At 33.8% G+C, this 22376-nt stretch overlaps 1 protein-coding gene across 4 annotated transcripts in view; it reads right to left on the bottom strand.

Moving 5' to 3' along the window:
• Positions 1 to 4779: 4779 nt before the first annotated feature.
• Positions 4780 to 22376, bottom strand: part of LOC117325767 (FYN-binding protein 1-like) — a 65139-nt gene continuing 47542 nt past the window's right edge. For all 4 annotated transcript variants that reach the window (XM_033882213.1, XM_033882214.1, XM_033882215.1 and 1 more), the window contains 8 exons: positions 20310 to 20368; positions 19286 to 19403; positions 18314 to 18400; positions 16101 to 16314; positions 15605 to 15657; positions 8418 to 8458; positions 8099 to 8151; positions 4780 to 6271 (listed from right to left, as the gene is read on the bottom strand). In XM_033882213.1, coding sequence (XP_033738104.1) covers positions 6252 to 6271; positions 8099 to 8151; positions 8418 to 8458; positions 15605 to 15657; positions 16101 to 16314; positions 18314 to 18400; positions 19286 to 19403; positions 20310 to 20368 — 645 coding nt within the window. In that variant the 3' untranslated portion in view covers positions 4780 to 6251. The remainder of the gene's footprint in view (positions 6272 to 8098; positions 8152 to 8417; positions 8459 to 15604; positions 15658 to 16100; positions 16315 to 18313; positions 18401 to 19285; positions 19404 to 20309; positions 20369 to 22376) is intronic.

The following is a 22376-nucleotide window of genomic DNA, read 5'->3' as shown; positions in this document are numbered from 1 at the left end:
ACTGTACTAGGATAGCACTAGTGGGCTGGATACCCCGGGTGTTAGTCTATAACTATCACACACTGTACTAGGATAGCACCAGTGGGCTGGATACCCCGGGTGTTAGTCTATAACTATCACACACTGTACTAGGACAGCACTAGTGGGATGGATACTTTGGGTGTTAGTCTATAACTATCACACACTGTACTAGGATAGCACTAGTGGGATGGATACCTCGGGTGTTAGTTAATAACTATCACACACTGTACTAGGATAGCACTAGTGGGCTGGATACCCCGGGTGTTAGTTAATAACTATCACACACTGTACTAGGATAGCACTAGTGGGCTGGATACCTCGGGTGTTAGTTAATAACTATCACACACTGTACTAGGATAGCACTAGTGGGATGGATACCTCGGGTGTTAGTTAATAACTATCACACACTGTACTAGGATAGCACTAGTGGGCTGGATACCTCGGGTGTTAGACTATAACTATAACAGAGTGTACTAGGACAGTACATACAATAAAACATTAATTACTAGGGCATTCAAACCTACATATGCTACTGTTCATTGTTCACATGTAAAATTTTGAAATATTTCCATATTGAAACTGCTGCACCATACCCAGGTACTGATATCAGTAAAAAATAACAGTAGTTGTCCTAAAGTTTCAGTAAAATTCAGAATTAATGTTATACGTGTCAATATGATACAAATTATTGATAAAATGATAAACATACATAGACACACAATATCTAACTTATTGTGGGAATTAAAAGGATTGTTTTCATGTTGTTGTTTTTTTCTCAGCAAAGTGAATTGTGTAATTCATGATAACAGTGAAACTGAATAAGTAAAATACAAAAATAATCATGCGAAAAATTGTAGCTGTGTGTTGCAGGACTAGCAGAACTAACTATGAAAAAAAAACCAGACTACCATTATTATGCCGGTAAATAAAAGTCTTTATACATATTTTGTCACCCAGCTCCTAATATTATTCTTTCACCCAGCTTGTATATGTTCTGTCACCCAGCTTGTATGTTCTGTCACCCAGCTTGTATGTTCTGTCACCCAGCTTGTATGTTCTGTCACCCAGCTTGTACCGGTATGTTCTGTCACCAAGCTTGTATATTCCTTCACCCAGCTCGTATATTCTGACACCAAGCTCCTATATTCCTTCACCCAGCTCGTATATTCTGACACCAAGCTCCTATATTCTGACACCAAGCTCCTATATTCTGACACCAAGCTCCTATATTCTGATGCCCAGCTCATATATTCTGACACCCAGCTCATATATTCTGATGCCCAGCTCATATATTCTGATGCCCAGCTCATATATTCTGATGCCCAGCTCATATATTCTGATGCCCAGCTTGTACATTTATATTCTGTCATCCAGCACATGACAAAAAGGAGAAATGTTGCCTGTTTATTCTTCGTCAAAACCAAGCCTGTTGCTTACTTCCTGGTACCTTAACTATCACATGGAATTTAGAAGAAAAAAAACTCACATACACCTAATATGAGTACTGCAGAGAAAATATCAAAAGCATTATATCCTTGTGGTAATAATTATGTACTAAATCTAAACCTGTTCCCAAGGCGAAATAACTGGTTATCAGTAAAACATTATTCTCAAGAGATACAAAATGATAGTGATTTCCGTGATCAGGAAATAATTTCAGCAGTTGTAGCTCTGACCAGTTAACATGTTGTGATCAGACTTTTTAGTACCAGGAAATGTATAGTTCCCAATGACTTTGTGAAAATTCAATTTTTACTTCATTACTAGTCAAATCACCAATTCAATCCCCTCCCATAAAATCCCTGATCTATCTGCCTATACAATATTGGACCCATTTTCTCCATACAATCCAAGATTCACATCTCCCAGTCAAGTCCCAGACCTACCCTGGTATAGAACTACAAACAGAAAATCTGGGTCTGAACAAATGCAATAAAACACAATGTTTTGACCTGGGAATGACAATAATATGTATTGCATTGAACAAATGCTGAATAGTACATGTGGTTACCTAATGTGATTGTCTAATATTCTAAAGCATTTACAAATTGATAAATAGCACTAACATGGTCTACATACTTAAAACATACATTAATAAAAAGTTGGAGATGGTTTTCTGACGTGTCAGTGATAGATTCTGGGAAGTCTTTTTGCAGATCAATTAGATTTGAGTCATTTATGGCCAATACCTAATTTTCCTTCATGTGACGCAATGAAATTCAATATATATATAGATTTACCTTTGAATGATTTATAAAACTGTTGAGTGTTTACACAACTAACATTAAACTTAGGAATGATAGGAACATACATTTTCCTTCATACAGTTAACAATAATTACATCCATGTCGAGAACATGAATAGTACACCTTTGTATATTATTAACTCAATACTGTTTAAATTGATCATATGCCGTATACCTTTGTATATCATTATACCTCAATACTTAACAATGTATTTGATTTGAGTTGATCATATGCCGGAGCAATAAATCTTAGATCTTTGTACACAAGTTCTAAGAGCAAAGCAACGAAACGACAACAATGTTGGCGACAAGACTTCAGTTTTCAAATGAAGAGGAAATGGAGAGTAATTTTGGCTTCATTATGGTATAATTAAAACTACATATTTTTTTATTTGTTTAGCAGAGTTGTGTCATGTACCCAGATGGCAAATACATGTATACAATAATAACACCAATGGAAGACATCATACACTCATGTTCTGTAAAGCATTAATGGTTTCCATGCTAGCTAGGATCATTCTCTATGGACACCTAGCTTACCAAGCATGTCTAAAACATCAGAGTTTGTATTTACCCAGCATATGTGAAAATATTCTAATTTGTTAAAAAAAAAAAGGACAGACCAATTCAGATAATACATTCAAATAGATTAGACTTATCTAAACAAGTGTAAAATGATCACATCGGAGAAGATTTCTGGAGGGTAAGGTATCATGACAGCTTGTCCAATGTGACCAAGTTGTAATAAAATCTGTTTCATGAGACCAATCTTGGACCTATTAGAACCATCTGATCAGCAAGAATTATAAAACCTGTCTAATCAGACCAGAGTAACAGAACCTGTCAAATCAGGTCAAAGTTCTTAGAACTGACTGCCCTGAACAAGTCGGTAGTAAAACTTGTCCACTGAAGCTAGGGCTTAGTACAACCTGTACTGGCCTGACTTATAACCTGTGTAATCTGGCCTTCCTTTTATAACCTCTGTAATTGGGTTGACTATTAGAATATGTGTCATCTGGACTGACTATTAGAACCTGTCCAATGAGACCAGTGTTGATAGAACCTGACTAAACTAGACCAGGTTTTAGCAGAGACTGACTATTAGATCCTGACTAAACGAGACCAGGTTTTAGCAGAGACTGACTATTAGAACCTGTCTAAACGAGACCAGGTTTTAGCAGAGACTGACTATTAGAACCTGTCCAATGAGACCAGGTTTTAGCAGAGACTGACTATTAGAACCTGACTAAACGAGACCAGGTTTTAGCAGAGACTGACTATTAGAACCTGTCTAAACGAGACCAGGTTTTAGCAGAGACTGACTATTAGAACCTGTCCAATGAGACCAGGTTTTAGCAGAGACTGACTATTAGATCCTGTCCAATGAGACTAGGTTTTAGCAGAGACTGACTATTAGAACCTGTCCAATGAGACCAGGTTTTAGCAGAGACTGACTATTAGATCCTGTCCAATGAGACTAGGTTTTAGTAGAGACTGACTATTAGAACCTGTCCAATGAGACCAGGGCCCATACAGGTTGTGGTAAATATATATAGTCAATAGGCTATAACACAACTTGGACAAATTGACTGTATGATGTAAAATGGGATTAAACCTTGATCCTGTAGACTTCTATATAAATACTGTTATAACAGTGAGCAGTGATCGAGTTGAAAGCTCAATGGTGAGTATAAAAATGGAAAAGCAAAGGAAATGATATTTACAATTATAAACACATGATGTGTTATTTCATATGATCTAATGTTACACTTTATATCAACAGAATAAATACTAAGCATCTGCAGTTCATAACAATCTTCTTTGACATTAAAAATCTATTTCGACAATAAAAAATTATTTTAACAATAAAGATCTATTGAGACAATAAAAATCTATTTTGACAAAAAAAACCTACATGAAAAGAAAAATATACTTTACAAAATAAAAATCATAAGTATAATGTGTTTACATCATAGAGACAATAAATGATATTGGCCATCCAGAGTGGGGCCGCGGTGGCCGAGTGGTTAAGGTGTCCCGACACTTTAACACTAGCCCTCCACCTCTGGGTTGTGAGTTCGAAACCTACGTGGGGCAGTTGCCAGGTACTGACCGTAGGCCGGTGGTTTTTCTCCGGGTACTCCGGCTTTCCTCCACCTTCAAAACCTGGCACGTCCTTAAATGACCCTGGCTGTTAATAGGACGTTAACAAAAACAAACAAACAAAAAAGCCATCCAGTGGGTATTTCCAGACGATACCCTGTAAGTGATCGTAATGTCACGGCCAGATACTTCAATGTGATATAGTCTGGGGCAGTTTTGATAAATCTCATCAGTATAAGGAATTAGGATCATGGTTTCTCAGTCGAACATCAAGTCAGGATTTGTAATGAAATAAAACCATCTCAGATACACAATACTAAACATCTTTGTACAATATGGAGAAACAAATAAATATATAAAATCGTGAACTGAAAACATGTAACAACTATTCTTCAATGAAACAATACAAGTCAGTGGAATGTGTATTTTATAAAAGTATTACATTGTGTATATCACAGGGACTTGGCACAAATCCATGGTCCATATATATAGTACATATTATTTATGTTGACCATATGTTAGGAATTTTGTCAAGTCCCTGTGGTAGATATCAAATACAAAATTTAAACCATGGCAAAATGGTGGATAAAATAACAATGAAGTGAGCTAAACTAACAAGAATTGGTAAAAAGCGTACATACTTCATTACTACAAACATTATGATCTAGCTACATTATAACAGTAAACACTAACACAGCCATGCCTGTATCTATTATATCATATTAGTCAATACAAAGCTACTTTTCTGGTAACTTCCAGGTCAGTAACAACTCAATCATTTACCTAAACTCTAGGCGAGTAACATACCTTAATTCCTGTGTATTGCCCGTGCGCTCTATATTTTGAAATATTAAATATTGCCTTCTGCCATGTTTCTAATGAAGTGACTATCTGACAAAATGTTTTCAAAAAAAACATAAAAACTGTGGACTATACAATACTAAATCTAAGTTAAATTTTTGTGTTTCCTTGGTGTTCTATCAGATGTTGATATTGCTGTTCATGTAAAAATATATAATGGTATATTTTCCTGTAAATGGAAATATCAAGTAAAAAACAACTCACAAGTATATAGAAATATGTTGATTAACACTGTTGCCATGGTAAAGGCAATGTAGGTGAACCGTGAGAGCTAAAACACATACAGCAAGCTTAAGGGATTCCCCAGATGAGAACTTGTATTCTACACGGAGATAACTCACAGGAAGTGCAATGGAGCGGGCTATCTGCAAGCATTAATTCATAAAACTATTATTTCGACTTGTGTGGCCATTCTAACAGAGTGGGCAATACACAGGAAATGTAAACAGGATAACTATATATACGTCTGTGATAGGTAAATGATGTGTGAGACACGTGTCCTTTATGAAAATCTCAAACAGCTGGTTTAAGCTCATGTACACTGAGGGCAAAGATAAGCATTTGATCATATCAAAGTTATAAAAGCACTATGAAAAAAAGTTTGAGTAATTCCAGTTATGGTTAGGAACTTCTTTTCACTATAGGCACTTCCAGTCAAGGTTAAACATTTGGTATCAAGGTCCAACATTTGATATCAAGGTCAGGCACTTCTAGGCAAGATCAAACATTTGATATCAAGGTCAGGCACTTCTAGGCAAGATCAAACATTTGATATCAAGGTCAGGCACTTCCAGTCAAGGTCAAACATTTGATATCAAGTTCAGGCACCTCTAGGCAAGGTCAAACATTTGATATCAAGGTCAGGCACTTCTAGGCAAGGTCAAACATTTGATATCAAGGTCAGGCACTTCAGATCTGGCTTTGCCCTGGCATCAAGATCTGGTATTTCAGGTCAACGTCAGGTCCAATATGGTCAAAATTAGATTGTGGATTCATTAATGGTGAAAGGAGACTTGGAATGTTACATAGCTTCATACAATTCTGAAAGAAAAACAAAATATACGATTAAGGTAAATTAAATTTGATATCAACCAAAGGAGTTATGATAACAGGAAGACTGACAAATATCCTTTGAATGGGATATGAATATAAGAGGCCCATGGGCCTTAACGGTAACCTGAGCTTTGGAATATTTCAGTTAATTTGACCTTTTTTTGACCCCACCCATAAGCCCCTGGGGGCCAGTCAGTGCCAAAATGTTCATACCATCAAGCTGTCATCCAATGCTGATAATGTTAACAAAGTTAGAATGAATTCCAATAGAAATCCATTAAATGATGGTCAAAAATGTGAAAAAGGGAACGAGTCTACCCAGGGGCAAACATGAGGCTTTAGGTTAATAAAATTCACAATTTTTAGTAAAGCACCTTAAGACCCTTCCAATTTCAGTTAATTTGATCCTTTTTTGCCCTGCCCCTTAAGCCCCTGGGTGTCAGTCAGTGCCAATATACACGTACTATTCAACAGACATCCCATACTGATTATTCTTACAAAGTTTCTATTATTTCCAATGGCAATTAGAACAAATAATCTCAAGAATGTGTATCCCCTATATAAAGTATACTAAATTTTACCCCCTCCCCAGGGGGAAACTTGAGACCCCAGGGTCATATAATTCACAATTTTGGTAAAGGACCTTAAGACCTTTCTACCTGTGAAGAGTATTTGATTCTATCATCTCTGAGAGTTGAGAGGAAGATCTTTGAAATTTTAGTCAATCTGAACCTTTTTGGCCCCATCCCTCAGGCCCCTGGGGATGGGGACCATATAATTCTTAATTTTCATTGACCTTTGTCCATGGAAGCTTCCTGCTGAATTTCATTGAATTTGGTTCAGCGGTTTTGGAGAAGAAGTCAAAATGTTAATTGTTAATGGACGGACGACACGCAACAGTCGATGACGGACAAAAGGCGATTAGAATAGGTCACTTGAGACTTCATCTCGGGTGACCTAAAAATGCTGTGTTTAATGTCAATATAAAAGAATCCTTTCATATATGTATGGTTGATTTATGTAAATGGATAATGGTCTATATCACTCACCTGCTTAAAATGCAACTTTTAAGTTGGTCTAGGTTATTCAATATTAGAGTAGGCTAATTATATTCATTTAAAGAAACTTTGTAGTCCTTCATCCCAGCATGCTACTGGCCCAATATCTTGACCCTAGTCCTCATGAGTATTCAGAAGAAGTTATTTGATTTCTTGAATTACATTTGACATTTGTGACCTCGAAAGTAGGTAAAGGTCATTTGAGCAAACTATGAAGTTTCATCCAAACATGTCACTGGGTCTACATAAGGACCCTGCATTTTAACACATTTTATGCTCTTGACCTTGAAAGTAGATAAAGGTCATTCATTGGAACAAGCTTTATATCCCTCCATGCCAGCATGCTACTGGCCCAATATCTCGACTTTGGGTTTTTGGTTATTGAGATGAAGTTTTTAAGGAAATAGTTGACTCTAGACGGACCACAGACAGACATATGACAGAAGCTGCACCCGCAGGCTGGTGAGCTAAAAATGTGCTCTCTATATAATGGCAGTAATGAATGCACTGGGGACAGTATCATGGGGAAATGAAAACCTGCGTACAGAAGATTTACACACCTCATGGTCTGTTTATATTCTCACAATAATATCACCCAAATAAGCAAGACACATGTAAATGATGATTTGATTTCTCCAGTATCAATGTTTTATTTGTTATGATCAAAATAATAAGAAACTAAAATGTCATATGAAATCAATTGTTATCTATAACTACATTATCTCTAAGTATCTGGTGGAGATGTATGTAGGCTTACCGTCCTCAACAGGAGGTCCTCCACATTCTACATCCTGGTATTCTTCTCCATCACTGTTGATCAGAATCACAAAAACGTTTGATAATCTTAATAAGATCACATTATATGAATCAACTAGATATTATAAATTATGGAGTATAACTTTTATTCATACAGCATTTTCTATAATATATTTGTATTAACTTATAATAATGCGGTGCACGTGTCTCTGCTGGTCCTTGTAGACATCCTGGACATACTAGGAATGGGCGTCGGTGATGTTCATTTAACATGTGCCCAAACATTTTGCTGTATATTGACAATAAAATATGTAACTTACCCGACGTTGTTTAATGTATTAACTAAGGATCCCGTCATGACCTGTAAAGTAACAAGCAGTGTCTAGTTTTATACAGACATACAGAGATAAACTACAGGCTGTCTTGATGATGAATTATTCACATTATTTGGTTAAGTTTACTAGTGTACAAAACTACATTCTCAAAAACAAATAAGATTGATGAAGATTACCAAAAAATACATTTTATCTCAATAACTGGCATATTTAAGCATATATTTTTAAAATAGAGATTCATTGGATTTAAATAGTATCTAATTAATCAAATACTAGTTAGTAAACTCTGACTACATTAACGGACAACAAAACTGTTCATCACTGTCAACATCTTAAGATAATATGGTATGTTATACATGTAAAGTATTAGTGTATCTATAAATGCATAAAAAGTAAGAACTCAAAATATCTAAGTTGATAAAAAAACTCAACACCGAAGATGCAGATTAAAGTCTGAAAACTTACAATATTAATATGAATATTTCATGTAGCATACAGTATCTTAAAACAATTGAAATTCTTGCCTGAAACTGCATGCATTGACTATTCAAATTGACTAGATCAACATAAAAAGAATAATAAATTTGAAAACAAAAAACTAGTTCTACCATTTAAGTGAGTAATTAATCAAGAATTGGAAAAAAAACTCAGTTTTTAGTAACAAGTAAATAACACTCACTGTATGGGTCACATTTTTACAATGCTTTCAGTACATCAAAGAAGTGTTAATTTATTCACACAGAGTCTATTTTATTAATTTGTGTTATTTACAAAGTTAAAATTTACATCCGATACGTCATTAGGGTCAGCTGATTTTATCAGCTTTATGTAACACAGGGGCTGGATACACAAAAAACCGTTAATGATTTATTATTATTATATTGTACATCAATCATACATTCATTGTGTTTGTTATTTCATGATATTCAAATTAGGGAAACATTTCCTGTTGAGCATGTCATTGTTAAGATGGTCTCTGTAAACTACAATCAGGAAGTCATATAGTTCCCACAGTCAGGGTTTCTGCCTAAAAACATGCATCAGGATACATAACAACATTTCTTACAAAAGTGGGTTTTCCGTACATTGTTCAACAATGATCTGCTGTCATCTAGGGCTTCAGAAATATAAAATAAAACTAACTTTAGTATCAGTAACACTCAAAGATTGTGTCTTTTTGCCAAAACAATGACTTTTAACAGAGTAAAACAAACAGTAATTGTTTATAAAGTGTATATGAAGTATGATACATACAAAGAGTGATAATATTGTTACTTCACTGAATGTACAAAGTGTAATAATATTGTTACTATGTACAAAGTATAATAATATTGTTACTATGTACAAAGTATCATAATATTGTTACTATGTACACAGTATAATAATATTGTTACTATTTACAAAGTGTAATAATATTGTTACTAAGTACAAAGTATAATAATATTGTTACTATGTACAAAGTATAATAATATTGTTACTATGTACAAAGTATCATAATATTGTTACTATGTACACAGTATAATAATATTGTTACTATTTACAAAGTGTAATAATATTGTTACTAAGTACAAAGTATAATAATATTGTTACTATGTACAAAGTGTAATAATAGTGTTACTATGTACAAAGTATCATAATAATGTTACTATGTACAAAGTATAATAATATTGTTACTATGTACAAAGTATAATAATATTGTTACTATGTACAAATTATGAATAAATAGTAACTACAGCATGCTTTACACAAGGTTTTATATAGATATAATATACTTATATAAAGCTGATAAGGGGAGGAGAGAGTCTAGCACACGAGGGAGATGTCACACAAAACTTAATACTGTACTAGATAGAATTGTGTACAATGTAAACTACAGCAGTGTTTTATTTACAATTTAGACCTGACATAACATGTTCTCATGTACTAAAGTATTATATTTCTGATATAGTAATACTTTATATAAAAGTTGGTGACAAGACAGATCTTGACATAGAATGACAATTTCTTGTTAATCAAAATTACAGGTGGTTACTTTTAAACTTTGACTAATAAAGAACAAGTCTACATGTATTTATACCTACAATATACTGTAAATATACTTAATCTGACACACTCGATTTCTAGCGCAAAACAAAATTTGAACAGATTGGCGGAATGATGAATTAGCCCATCAACAATGTTACCATAGAAACCAGAATTAGCCCATCAACAATGTTACCATAGAAACCAATGTATATAAACTACAATTAGTGCAATCATAATTTCGTGAATTGCTTCTAGCGTGAAAAATGTGTACATTTACAGAAATATCTAGACTGAATACAGATCTCAGAGAGTATAGTGTTTCTAGTCCTGTAGACTCTAATATATGTACATGTATATATTAATGGCCAACAATATTGTGTTTCTGTTTCAGTCTCTAGAATATTTCGGGTCTAAGAAATTGTTTGTGTTAAGTTATATAAAACAAGGATTTTGAATTTAACAGTGTTTGTCTTAATTACTCAGCTCTAAATAAAAGGGTATCACAACATGAAACACACTATTTTAGGCCTGATAATCATTGTTTGTTATCATCTTCTATAATTACATATAATATTTGTACAGCAGCTTTCAATACCTCAGCAGCCAGTTGTCAACTTAATTCTGCATCTGATAATGGCTATGAAAAAGAAGAGTGTCCCTTGTTAGGAAGAAAAGGCACATAATCTGACAATGTGTAAAAAGAATTATGAAAATATACTATACTAATACTATTGTGGTCTAGTAAAGAATGTGGTCAATAAAGACAGATTTTACCATTGTGGTCTAGTAAAGGAGGTGGTCAATATAGACAGGTTTTACCATTGTGGTCTAGTAAAGGAGGTGGTCAATATAGACAGGTTTTACCATTGTGGTTTAGTAAAGGAAGTGGTCAATATAGACAGGTTTTACCATTGTGGTCTGGTCAAGGAGGTGGTCAATAAAGACAGGTTTTACCATTGTGGTCTAGTAAAAGAGGTGGTCAATATAGACAGGTTTTACCAATGTGGTTTAGTAAAGGAGGTGGTCAATAAAGACAGGTTTTACCAATGTGGTCTATTGAAAGAGGTGGTCAATATAGACAGGTTTTACCATTGTGGTCTAGTAAAGGAGGTGGTCAATATAGACAGGTTTTACCATTGTGGTCTAGTAAAGGAGGTGGTCAATATAGAAAGGTTTTACCAATGTGGTCTGTTGAAAGAGGTGGTCAATATAGACAGGTTTTACCATTGTGGTCTAGTAAAGGAGGTGGTCAATATAGACAGGTTTTACCATTGTGGTCTAGTAAAGGAGGTGGTCAATAAAGACAGGTTTTACCATTGTGGTCTAGTAAAAGAGGTGGTCAATATAGACAGGTTTTACCAATGTGGTCTAGTAAAGGAGGTGGTCAATATAGACAGGTTTTACCAATGTGGTCTATTGAAAGAGGTGGTCAATATAGACAGGTTTTACCATTGTGGTCTAGTAAAAGAGGTAGTAAATATAGACAGGTTTTACCAATGTGGTCTAGTGAAAGAGGTGGTCAATAAAGATAGGTTTTATCATTGTGGTCTGGTAAAGGAGGTGGTCAATAAAGACAGGTTTTACCATTGTGGTCTAGTAAAAGAGGTGGTCAATATAGACAGGTTTTACCAATGTGGTCTAGTGAAAGAGGTGGTCAATAAAGATAGGTTTTACCATTGTGGTCTAGTAAAGGAGGTGGTCAATATAGACAGGTTTTACCATTGTGGTCTAGTAAAGGAGGTGGTCAATAAAGACATGTTTTACCATTGTGGTCTAGTAAAGGAGGTGGTCAATAAAGACAGGTTTTACCATTGTGGTCTAGTAAAAGAGGTGGTCAATATAGACAGGTTTTACCATTGTGGTCTAGTAAAAGAGGTGGTCAATATAGACAGGTTTTACCATTGTGGTCTAGTTAAGGAGGTGGTCAAAATAGACAGGTTTTACCATTGTGGTCTAGTAAAAGAGGTGGTCAATATAGACAGGTTTTACCATTGTGGTCTAGTAAAGGAGGTGGTCAAAATAGACAGGTTTTACCATTGTGGTCTAGTAAAAGAGGTGGTCAATATAGACAGGTTTTACCATTGTGGTCTAGTAAAGGAGGTGGTCAAAATAGACAGGTTTTACCATTGTGGTCTAGTAAAGGAGGTGGTCAATATAGACAGGTTTTACCATTGTGGTCTAGTAAAGGAGGTGGTCAATAAAGACAGGTTTTACCATTGTGGTCTAGTAAAGGAGGTGGTCAAAATAGACAGGTTTTACCATTGTGGTCTAGTAAAGGAGGTGGTCAAAATAGACAGATTTGCTTAGTAAGGTAAAAGGTGAAGCAGAAGCAGGTATTTACTTTTATAAGAATTTTATTAAAACTTTGATGGGTTCTCTTCTTTATCCCTTTTCTCTTCCTCCTACCCTCAAACATCATTCCTTGCTTAGATAAATTGAGTGACAGACTCATTTAATTTGATTTCGATATTCCAAATTAGTACAATGAAATGACTGACAATTCTACATATAAACCTTGCTGGGTTTTGGGTTTGCTGGCTTTATCGCATCATAACAGCAATGGTCATTTTTGAGGTTGGGGAATACTGTTTAAGGAAGGTTTGTTCGAATTGCTTTGGATCTATGGATGGTCGTGGAAAGCTGCTAGCAATTGTGAATATACCAGGTAATTGGGGATGTTTGATGACATGAGAGAGGGTCTGAGTGTCTGGTGTGTAAGCCAATACTGGTATGTGGAATAGTAGCATGTCCATACTCACTGAAATTTTACACCTGTTTTCCATACATTAAAGGTATACTCACTTCACATTAGGCAGAGTCACACATAAAATGTCTACCAATACGGGGATGCAATGGCAGTGATATGATACTCTCTAAATAAAGTGCAATGGCAGTGATCTGATACTCTCTAAACAAAGTGTTATGGCAGTGATATGATACTCCCTAAATAAGGGTGTAATGGCAGTGATCTGATACTCTCTAAACAGAAGTGTATATGTAACTTAAGGAGTGCAATGGAAGTGATCTGATACTCTCTAAACAGAAATATGCACATAACTAGATCTTGAAGTATAATAGCAGAGATTTGATGTTCTCTAAACAGAAGTGTAACTGACATTTTTCTTGTATTCTCTAAACAAAGGAAACTCACTAATTGGTGTATATAAATACATCTGGAATAAGTCTGGGATTTATTACATCATATTCAAATGTAGGGAGATTCTGATTCCACTGACTGGAAGGAATTGTTTTAAGAATGTATCAAACACCTTAGATGTATGAAACAGTACAACAGCATAGTAGTACATAAAGCATACCAGTACTCCTTAAGAAAGAACACAAACTACATCCAGAATACCAATACTCCTTCAGAGAGAACATAAACTACATCCAGAATACCAGTAATCATTCAGAGAGAACATTAACTACATCCAGAATAGGAATACTCCTTCAGAGAGAACATAAACTACATCCAGAATAGCAATACTCCTTCAGAGAGAACATATTACATCCAGAATACCAATACTCCTTCAGAGAGAACATTAACTACATCCAGAATACCAATACTCCTTCAGAGAGAACATTAACTACATCCAGAATAGCAATACTCCTTCAGAGAGAACATTAACTACATCCAGAATAGCAATACTCCTTCAGAGAGAACATTAACTACATCCAGAATAGCAATACTCCTTCAGAGAGAACATATTACATCCAGAATAGCAATACTCCTTCAGAGAGAACATAAACTACATCCAGAATAGCAATACTCCTTCAGAGAGAACATTAACTACATCCAGAATAGCAATACTCCTTCAGAGAGAACATTAACTACATCCAGAATACCAGTAATCATTCAGAGAGAACATATTACATCCAGAATAGCAATACTCCTTCAGAGAGAACATAAACTACATCCAGAATACCAATACTCCTTCAGAGAGAACATTAACTACATCCAGAATACCAATACTCCTTCAGAGAGAACATTAACTACATCCAGAATAGCAATACTCCTTCAGAGAGAACATATTACATCCAGAATAGCAATACTCCTTCAGAGAGAACATAAACTACATCCAGAATAGCAATACTCCTTCAGAGAGAACATTAACTACATCCAGAATACCAATACTCCTTCAGAGAGAATATATACTAAGTACCACATCCAGATTACCTGTACTCCTTCAGACAGTTCATGTATGCCATATAAAAATAAGATTCTCAATGAATTTTAATCTCCTGGTCTTCTTGAGAAAAGAATAGATCACTAGAATTTTTTCTACGGTTGATATATATATATATATATATGTTACTGGCTGACAAAGGCCGAAAGGAAGCACAAAACTTTTCTTTGATGATACATAATGTGTATTCCACAGACATAATTTGTAGTATTGTAGCACACTGTTTAGTTCAGTAAATGGAACTCACAAATTAAATGTCTTACCCTTGTTAGAATGACTCTATCAATGTATGTACCAGGTAGTGGATGGCTACCTTATACAGCATATAAAAGTAGATAGATAGTCATATCGATCAAACTAGTCCTACCCATCAATTGTTTTACCCATTAATCATTTTACCTGTTAAATGACCTTCCTGTTAACTAGTCTACCCATTAAATATCTTACCTATATCTTATCTTACCTTATCAATTAATTGTTTACCCATTAACTATTCTATCCATTAAATGCCCTACCCATTAATTGTATTTTTCCATTAAAATATTTTACCTGTTAACTGTCTTACCAATTAAAGCGCATACCCATTAATTACCTTATCCATCCAAGTATGATCCATTAAATCTCCAATCTATTGACTGTCAAGTACATGAGTTCACCATTGCTTAATAGTAGTATACATGTACGGATGACCTAAAGACTATAGAGAATTAAGCTCTAGATACACAACAACTATAGCCATACTATATACTGCACAGACATAGATGGTACTTATTTATAGAAACATTAGGATTATAAAGTGCCTGTATTAAAAACTAAATTATCTGATCACTATTTTATATTGTTGTATTTGTGAAATTATTGGAAAAAGTCTGGATCACATTATGTTGTCTGACTGTTAAATGCAGCAATATGACACCCCCGCCTATGCATTAGTTAAAGCTGAAGCAGTTAAAAGCTTACATTGCGAATCAGCTGATTGTCTACCTCAACTATGTTGGCATCCACGTAGCCCACTGGAAAATAAAAAAAAAAAAATTAATTTATAACTTTTTTTTGTTACATGTCATGGAATATACAAATCAAATTGCTCGGTTTCCTCACTCCATGGGATAAACAATAGAAACATTTCATTGGTCAATACCCCAGTCATCATCCTAGACTGAAACAGGAAAACATAGAATCGTAGAGAGATGTCACACATTAACTGTGACACCTAGAGTAGGTTTTTCCCTCAAAAGGTATGAACAAAGACAATAATGTGCTGAAGGACACAACTTTTATCCTTATATCTTTTTTTAAAATCAACCAACTCACAACTCAAGCTCATTAACACCTTAAAAATACCATCATTTTAATTACTGGGGGAACCCACAAATTACCTGGCATTACCAGAATACTGCATTCCAGAAAGGATCACTGAGTTTTATCTCTGTACAAGGTGACTAAGGTTGTTTACCTATTTGTGGCAGGTAGACAGGCTTGTCAGACTTCTCATCCTCTGTCAGTCGGACGAGCCACTTTCCAGGGGGGTTGTCCACTAAACGGATCACTTTGAGGAATGCCCCCTTCTTGGCTGTTAATTCCAACTTTGCAGTTTTACCTCCCGAGGGTACAGCATCTTCCTTCAGCATCCCCTCCCCCTGAGACTTGTCTAATAGAGAGGCATCAATCTGTGGTACAAAAGAATATCACATTTTTACCAGTGAATTATCAGAAATTCTCAAATTGACAAAATCTTATTTGTCTTATATACAATGTACTGTGTAGATAACTAATGATAGACTAATTCAAACTTTCTACCCACCACATTGAGATCTATGATTTTTCCTGATCAGATGCAAATTTAGCAAAGATTAAGTAAGTGGTTGTTTTGCTGTTTATCTACTGTATACATACACAAGGACTTCTCTTTAAATGTTCCTTTGATAAATGGAACAGTTCTCTAAACAATTCTCATCAAATAAACAGTTTTACCAAATAAAACCTTGCCAGATAAATAGTTTAACCAGATACCGGTAAATAGCTTTACCAGATAACAGTTTTACTAAATAACAGTTTTACCAGATAACAGTTTTATAAGATAACAGTTTTACCAGATAACAGTTTTACCAGATAATAGTTTTACCAGATAACAGTTTTACTAGATAAACAGTTTTACCAGATAAACAGTTTTACCAGATAAACAGTTTTACCAGATAACAGTTTTATCAGATAAACAGTTTTACCAGATAAACAGTTTTACCAGATAACAGTTTTAACAGATAACAGTTTTACCAGATAAACAGTTTTACCAGATAAACAGTTTTACCAGATAACAGTTTTACCAGATAAACAGTTTTACCAGATAACAGTTTTACCAGATAAACAGTTTTACCAGATAAACAGTTTTACCAGATAACAGTTTTACCAGATAACAGTTTTACCAGATAACAGTTTTACCAGATAACAGTTTTACCAGATAACAGCTTTACCAGATAACAGTTTTACCAGATAACAGTTTTACCAGATAACAGTTTTACCAGATAACAGTTTTACCAGATAAACAGTTTTACCAGATAACAGTTTTACCAGATAAACAGTTTTACCAGATAACAGTTTTACCAGATAACAGTTTTACCAGATGAATAGTTTAACTAAATAACAGTTTTACCAGATAACAGTTTTACTAGATAAACAGTTTTACCAGATAAACAGTTTTACCAGATAAACAGTTTTACCAGATAACAGTTTTACTAGATAACAGTTTTACCAGATAACAGTTTTACCAGATAAACAGTTTTACCAGATAACAGTTTTACCAGATAAACAGTTTTACCAGATAACAGTTTTACCAGATAACAGTTTTACCAGATGAATAGTTTAACTAAATAACAGTTTTACCAGATAACAGTTTTACTAGATAACAGTTTTACTAGATAAACAGTTTTACCAGATAAACAGTTTTACCAGATAACAGTTTTACCAGATGAACAGTTTAACTAAATAACAGTTTTACCAGATAACAGTTTTACTAGATAAACAGTTTTACCAGATAAACAGTTTTACCAGATAACAGTTTTAACAGATAACAGTTTTACCAGATAAACAGTTTTACTAGATAACAGTTTTACCAGATAAACAGTTTTACCAGATAAACAGTTTTACCAGATAACAGTTTTACCAGATAACAGTTTTACTAGATAAACAGTTTTACCAGATAACAGTTTTACTAGATAACAGTTTTACCAGATAGTTTTACTAGATAACAACAGAATGTGGTAGAATTACGCTGACAGAACTATTCTAAATGGCACAGCTAAGAATATGATGTAAAAGACAATCTAAATTCCTACAACTTCATTTTGGAATGTTTTTAAGGATACAGATGTAACAGTTTGAAAGTTTAAGGGCTAGCTTCCCTTGCATATGACAGAATATTCAAACATTTTTTCATCATGAACAATACTCACTCATGCTCTCTCATACTTCTAAAGATATGATATGTATTTAGCTGTTCCTCGATATCATTTCATTGTAAAGGCTCTGTAATACAACTAATTACCCGGTAATGACGACTGCTTGTTCTAGCCTGTCCGTTGTTTTAAAAAGAACAAGGACCTGTATATAACTGTACAAAGAAATATAATGTTAAGTGAAATATTAATTTTTAATAAGTCCGTTTTGCCATACCTTGAAGTTCTTCTTAATTTCCTTTAATTCTTTTTCCTGTCTTTTCTTCTCTGCTTCTTGTTTCCTCTTTTCAACTTTCATTTTCTCCTGATAATAATGATAATAACAACTTTGTAACAAAAAACAGTTTGATATTGATATATAAGAAAAAAAAATCAAGTATATGTTGACAAACACAACACTCATCAAAGTCATGAATTTTTGTAAATACTTTTGCAGTTGTAACAGTCACACAAGTTCTAAAATATATACTGATAGTTGATGTTTTAAAATAAAGAACACATTTAACCCTCTAACATTGAAAGTTGGCCAAGGTCATTCATTTGAACAAACTTGGTAGCCCTTCATCCAACATGCTACAAGTCCAATATCAAGTCTCTGAGCATCTTGGGTCTTTAGTCACATTATTATATGTCAGGGAACTTTATTTAGTTACATTGCATGTCAGGGAACTTTATTTAGTCACATTATATGTCAGGGAACTTTATTTAGTAACATTATATGTCAGGGAACTTTATTTAGTCACATTATATGTCAGGGAACTTTATTTAGTTACATTGTATGTCAGGGAACTTATTAAGTTACATTGTATGTCAGGGAACTTTATTTAGTCACATTATATGTCAGGGAACTTTATTTAGTAAAATTATATGTCAGGGAACTTTATTTAGTCACATTATATGTCAGGGAATTTTATTTAGTCATTAAATTGTATGTCAGGGAACTTTATTTATTCATTTACATTGTATGTCAGGGAACTTCATTTATTCATTTACATTATATATCTTGGAACTTTATTTAGTCAATTTATATGTCAGGAAACTTCATTCCAACACTTTTTTTGGACATTTAAGTCAGATCATTTGTCAGAAGAAGATATACCTAAATGTCCAGAATACCCATTGCTCTGAATTTAACATCTATCAGACTACATACAAGCTGGTACATTGTAAAATTGGTAAAATTTCTTACTGCTTCTTCCTTATCCCTTTTCTTTTTCTCCTTTGCCGAAAGCTTCTCATCCTTTTTCTCTTCCTTTTTTTCCTCTTGCCTTTCAGGTGTTGGAGGAGGTGGAGGATTTTCTCCTTCTCTGTGATAAAGAACCAGTATTGATATTAACTCATAGTCTGTGTGAGGAAAACTGAAATGCTCAGGTGCTAATCAACAGGTGAACCACACTGACCGCAGTAAAATTATCTTTATATAACAGACACAGATAAGTGAGGTTTACTTGTTATTATAAACATTTATCCTTCACTTTACTGAAATAGCTACCAAAGGAGAGGATATTACATGTCTTCTAATAGCAAAAGGTCCATTGGACCTACTTTTAGATCTGCTCTTCAGCTGGTCAAGTGAAGATTTCTTTAACACTAAATTTATACGATTTCTCTTCAGTAACTTGTACATATCAAATATAACCTGCAATATTGACACTTAGTAATAAATCACCTCAATAGCACATATGACACCTGTGACATTAAACATTCATCAAGGTCATTCATTTAAATATAATACAATGTACATTTATATTATTTGATTGGCCTCTTACCTTTTGGGTATTCAAAAGAAGTTATTCAAAAATAAGACTTTAACACATTTGACCCTGTGATCTTCAAAGTAAGTATAGGTCATAGATTTGAATGTATTTGGTAGTCGCAGTGTTCTACTGACCCAATATCATGACCTCATTAAAACTCTTAGTTAATGAGAAGTCATCTAAAGATATCAACAAGTTTGCCTGATGTGACCTAGAAAGTAGGCCAAGGTCATTTACTTAACAAACTTGGTAGTGTTTCATTCCAGCATGCTACAGGCCCAATACCAGGTGTCCTGGTCTGTGAGTTATTAAGAAGTTGAGGACAGATGGACGGCGGACAACAAATGACAGACAACGGACAACACACTCCTAAACAAGCTCCCTTGCATTTTGGGCTATAATAACCCAAGTACAGATTTAAAGCGCCTTCTTTGGTATAGCCCTAAGATCACCTACCCAGGTATGGCTTCATATACATCATCCTGTTCCAGCTCGGCTTCAGCAGTACTTTGATCCTGGTAAACAGAAAACATGTCAGAGATACAAGTCAGAACAACAAGTGGAATGTCAAAAAAACATACAACAGCATTATCATAAAGGACATTAAAATTTAGGAAACACAATTATATAACAATTTTTATTTCATAATTGTAAAACTTCTTTATTCTTGACTTTTTCCAAAAGCTAAAGCAGCTGGATTACCATCAGAAAGATATTAAGTATGCTGTACTAAAATCTGATAAGTAAGGTATTAGAATCTGATAAGTTAGGTATTAGAATCTGATAAGTTAGGTATTAGAATCTGATAAGTATGTATTAGAATCTGATAAGTATGTATTAGAATCTGATAAGTAAGGTATTAGAATCTGATAAGTCAGGTATAAGAATCTGATAAGTATGTATTAGAATCTGATAAGTAAGGTATTAGAATCTGATAAGTAAGGTATTAGAATCTGATAAGTATGTATTAGAATCTGATAAGTTAGGTATTAGAATCTGATAAGTTAGGTATTAAAATCTGATAAGTTAGGTATTAGAATCTGATAAGATAGGTATTAGAATCTGATAAGTTAGGTATTAGAATCTGATAAGTAAGGTATTAGAATCTGATAAGTTAGGTATTAGAATCTGATAAGTTAGGTATTAGAATCTGATAAGTTAGGTATTAGAATCTGATAAGTCAGGTATCAGAATGTGATATAGAGGATATCTAACAGTGTCTTCAGTAATGCCAAATATATTTCATGAGTGGGGCTAATATTTTGATATTTTTCACGAGTGCATAGCACGAGTGAAAAATATCAAAATATTAGCCGCACGAGTGAAATATATTTGGTATTACTGAAGACACTGTTAGATATTCTGTTTATTACATTTTTTATCAACGAAAAACCTACCCCGTATATACTAACTAGGACTAATGTAAACAAAAAAAGTAGTTTCCCCTGTCCAGGTGCTGACATATATGTCGGGCTTTCTGATTGGTCAATTATTTTGGTATTTTCTAATCATTAATTTGATTGGTCAAATCAGCAAAAGTGATAAAAAATGTCACTAGTGAAAAATATCACTTTTATAGAATGAATAATTTTTGATATTTCACTGGTAAAAATGTAATAAAAGTATATATTAGAATCTGATAAGTCAGGTATTAGAATCTGATAAGTATGTATTATAATCTGATAAGTTAGGTATTAGAATCTGATAAGTTAGGTATTAGAATCTGATAAGTCAGGTATTAGAATCTGATAAGTATGTATTAGAATCTGATAAGTATGTTATTAGAATCTGATAAGTATGTATTAGAATCTGATAAGTCAGGTATTAGAATCTGATAAGTAAGGTATTAGAATCTGATAAGTATGTATTAGAATCTGATAAGTCAGGTATTAGAATCTGATAAGTTAGGTATTAGAATCTGATAAGTATGTATTAGAATCTGATAAGTCAGGTATTAGAATCTGATAAGTATGTATTAGAATCTGATAAGTATGTATTAGAATCTGATAAGTATGTATTAGAATCTGATAAGTATGTTATTAGAATCTGATAAGTATGTATTAGAATCTGAGTTTACATGTCAGGTAACATTGTGTTCTTAGTATACTTTAGGTCTTGTTGTATAGAAGATTTTCAACAAGTTCTAGTCATTAATTATCCAAAGTTGAAAGCAAGTAACAAGATCACTAAATTGTATGACTTAGTTAGATGGATGCATCTAATGACCTTGTTATGATACTACTACAGATATGGCCTATCACATAATATTTAAACAGCAATCATAGTAACATCAAGTATCACAGAGAGCATCCCGACCCTTTACATGACCTTGACCTTTAAAATACATGCAGATTACATAGTTTATTTATTAAATTTAATCAAAGAGTGTTTGGTAGTTTTAGAAATTAGAAATCAAGCTGAAATTAGCAGAGAATATCTTATTAACTTTGATCATATATGGTAGTTCTGACCTTGACATTATAAGCAGTTATATGAATTTTGACATCCGGCTGTAACCTTGAC

Source organism: Pecten maximus, chromosome 4, assembly GCF_902652985.1.
Source record: "Pecten maximus chromosome 4, xPecMax1.1, whole genome shotgun sequence".
NCBI classification, from domain to species: domain Eukaryota; kingdom Metazoa; phylum Mollusca; class Bivalvia; order Pectinida; family Pectinidae; genus Pecten; species Pecten maximus.
The sequence above is the reverse complement of the archived record's forward strand: the minus strand, read 5'-3'. Positions and strand labels throughout refer to the sequence as shown.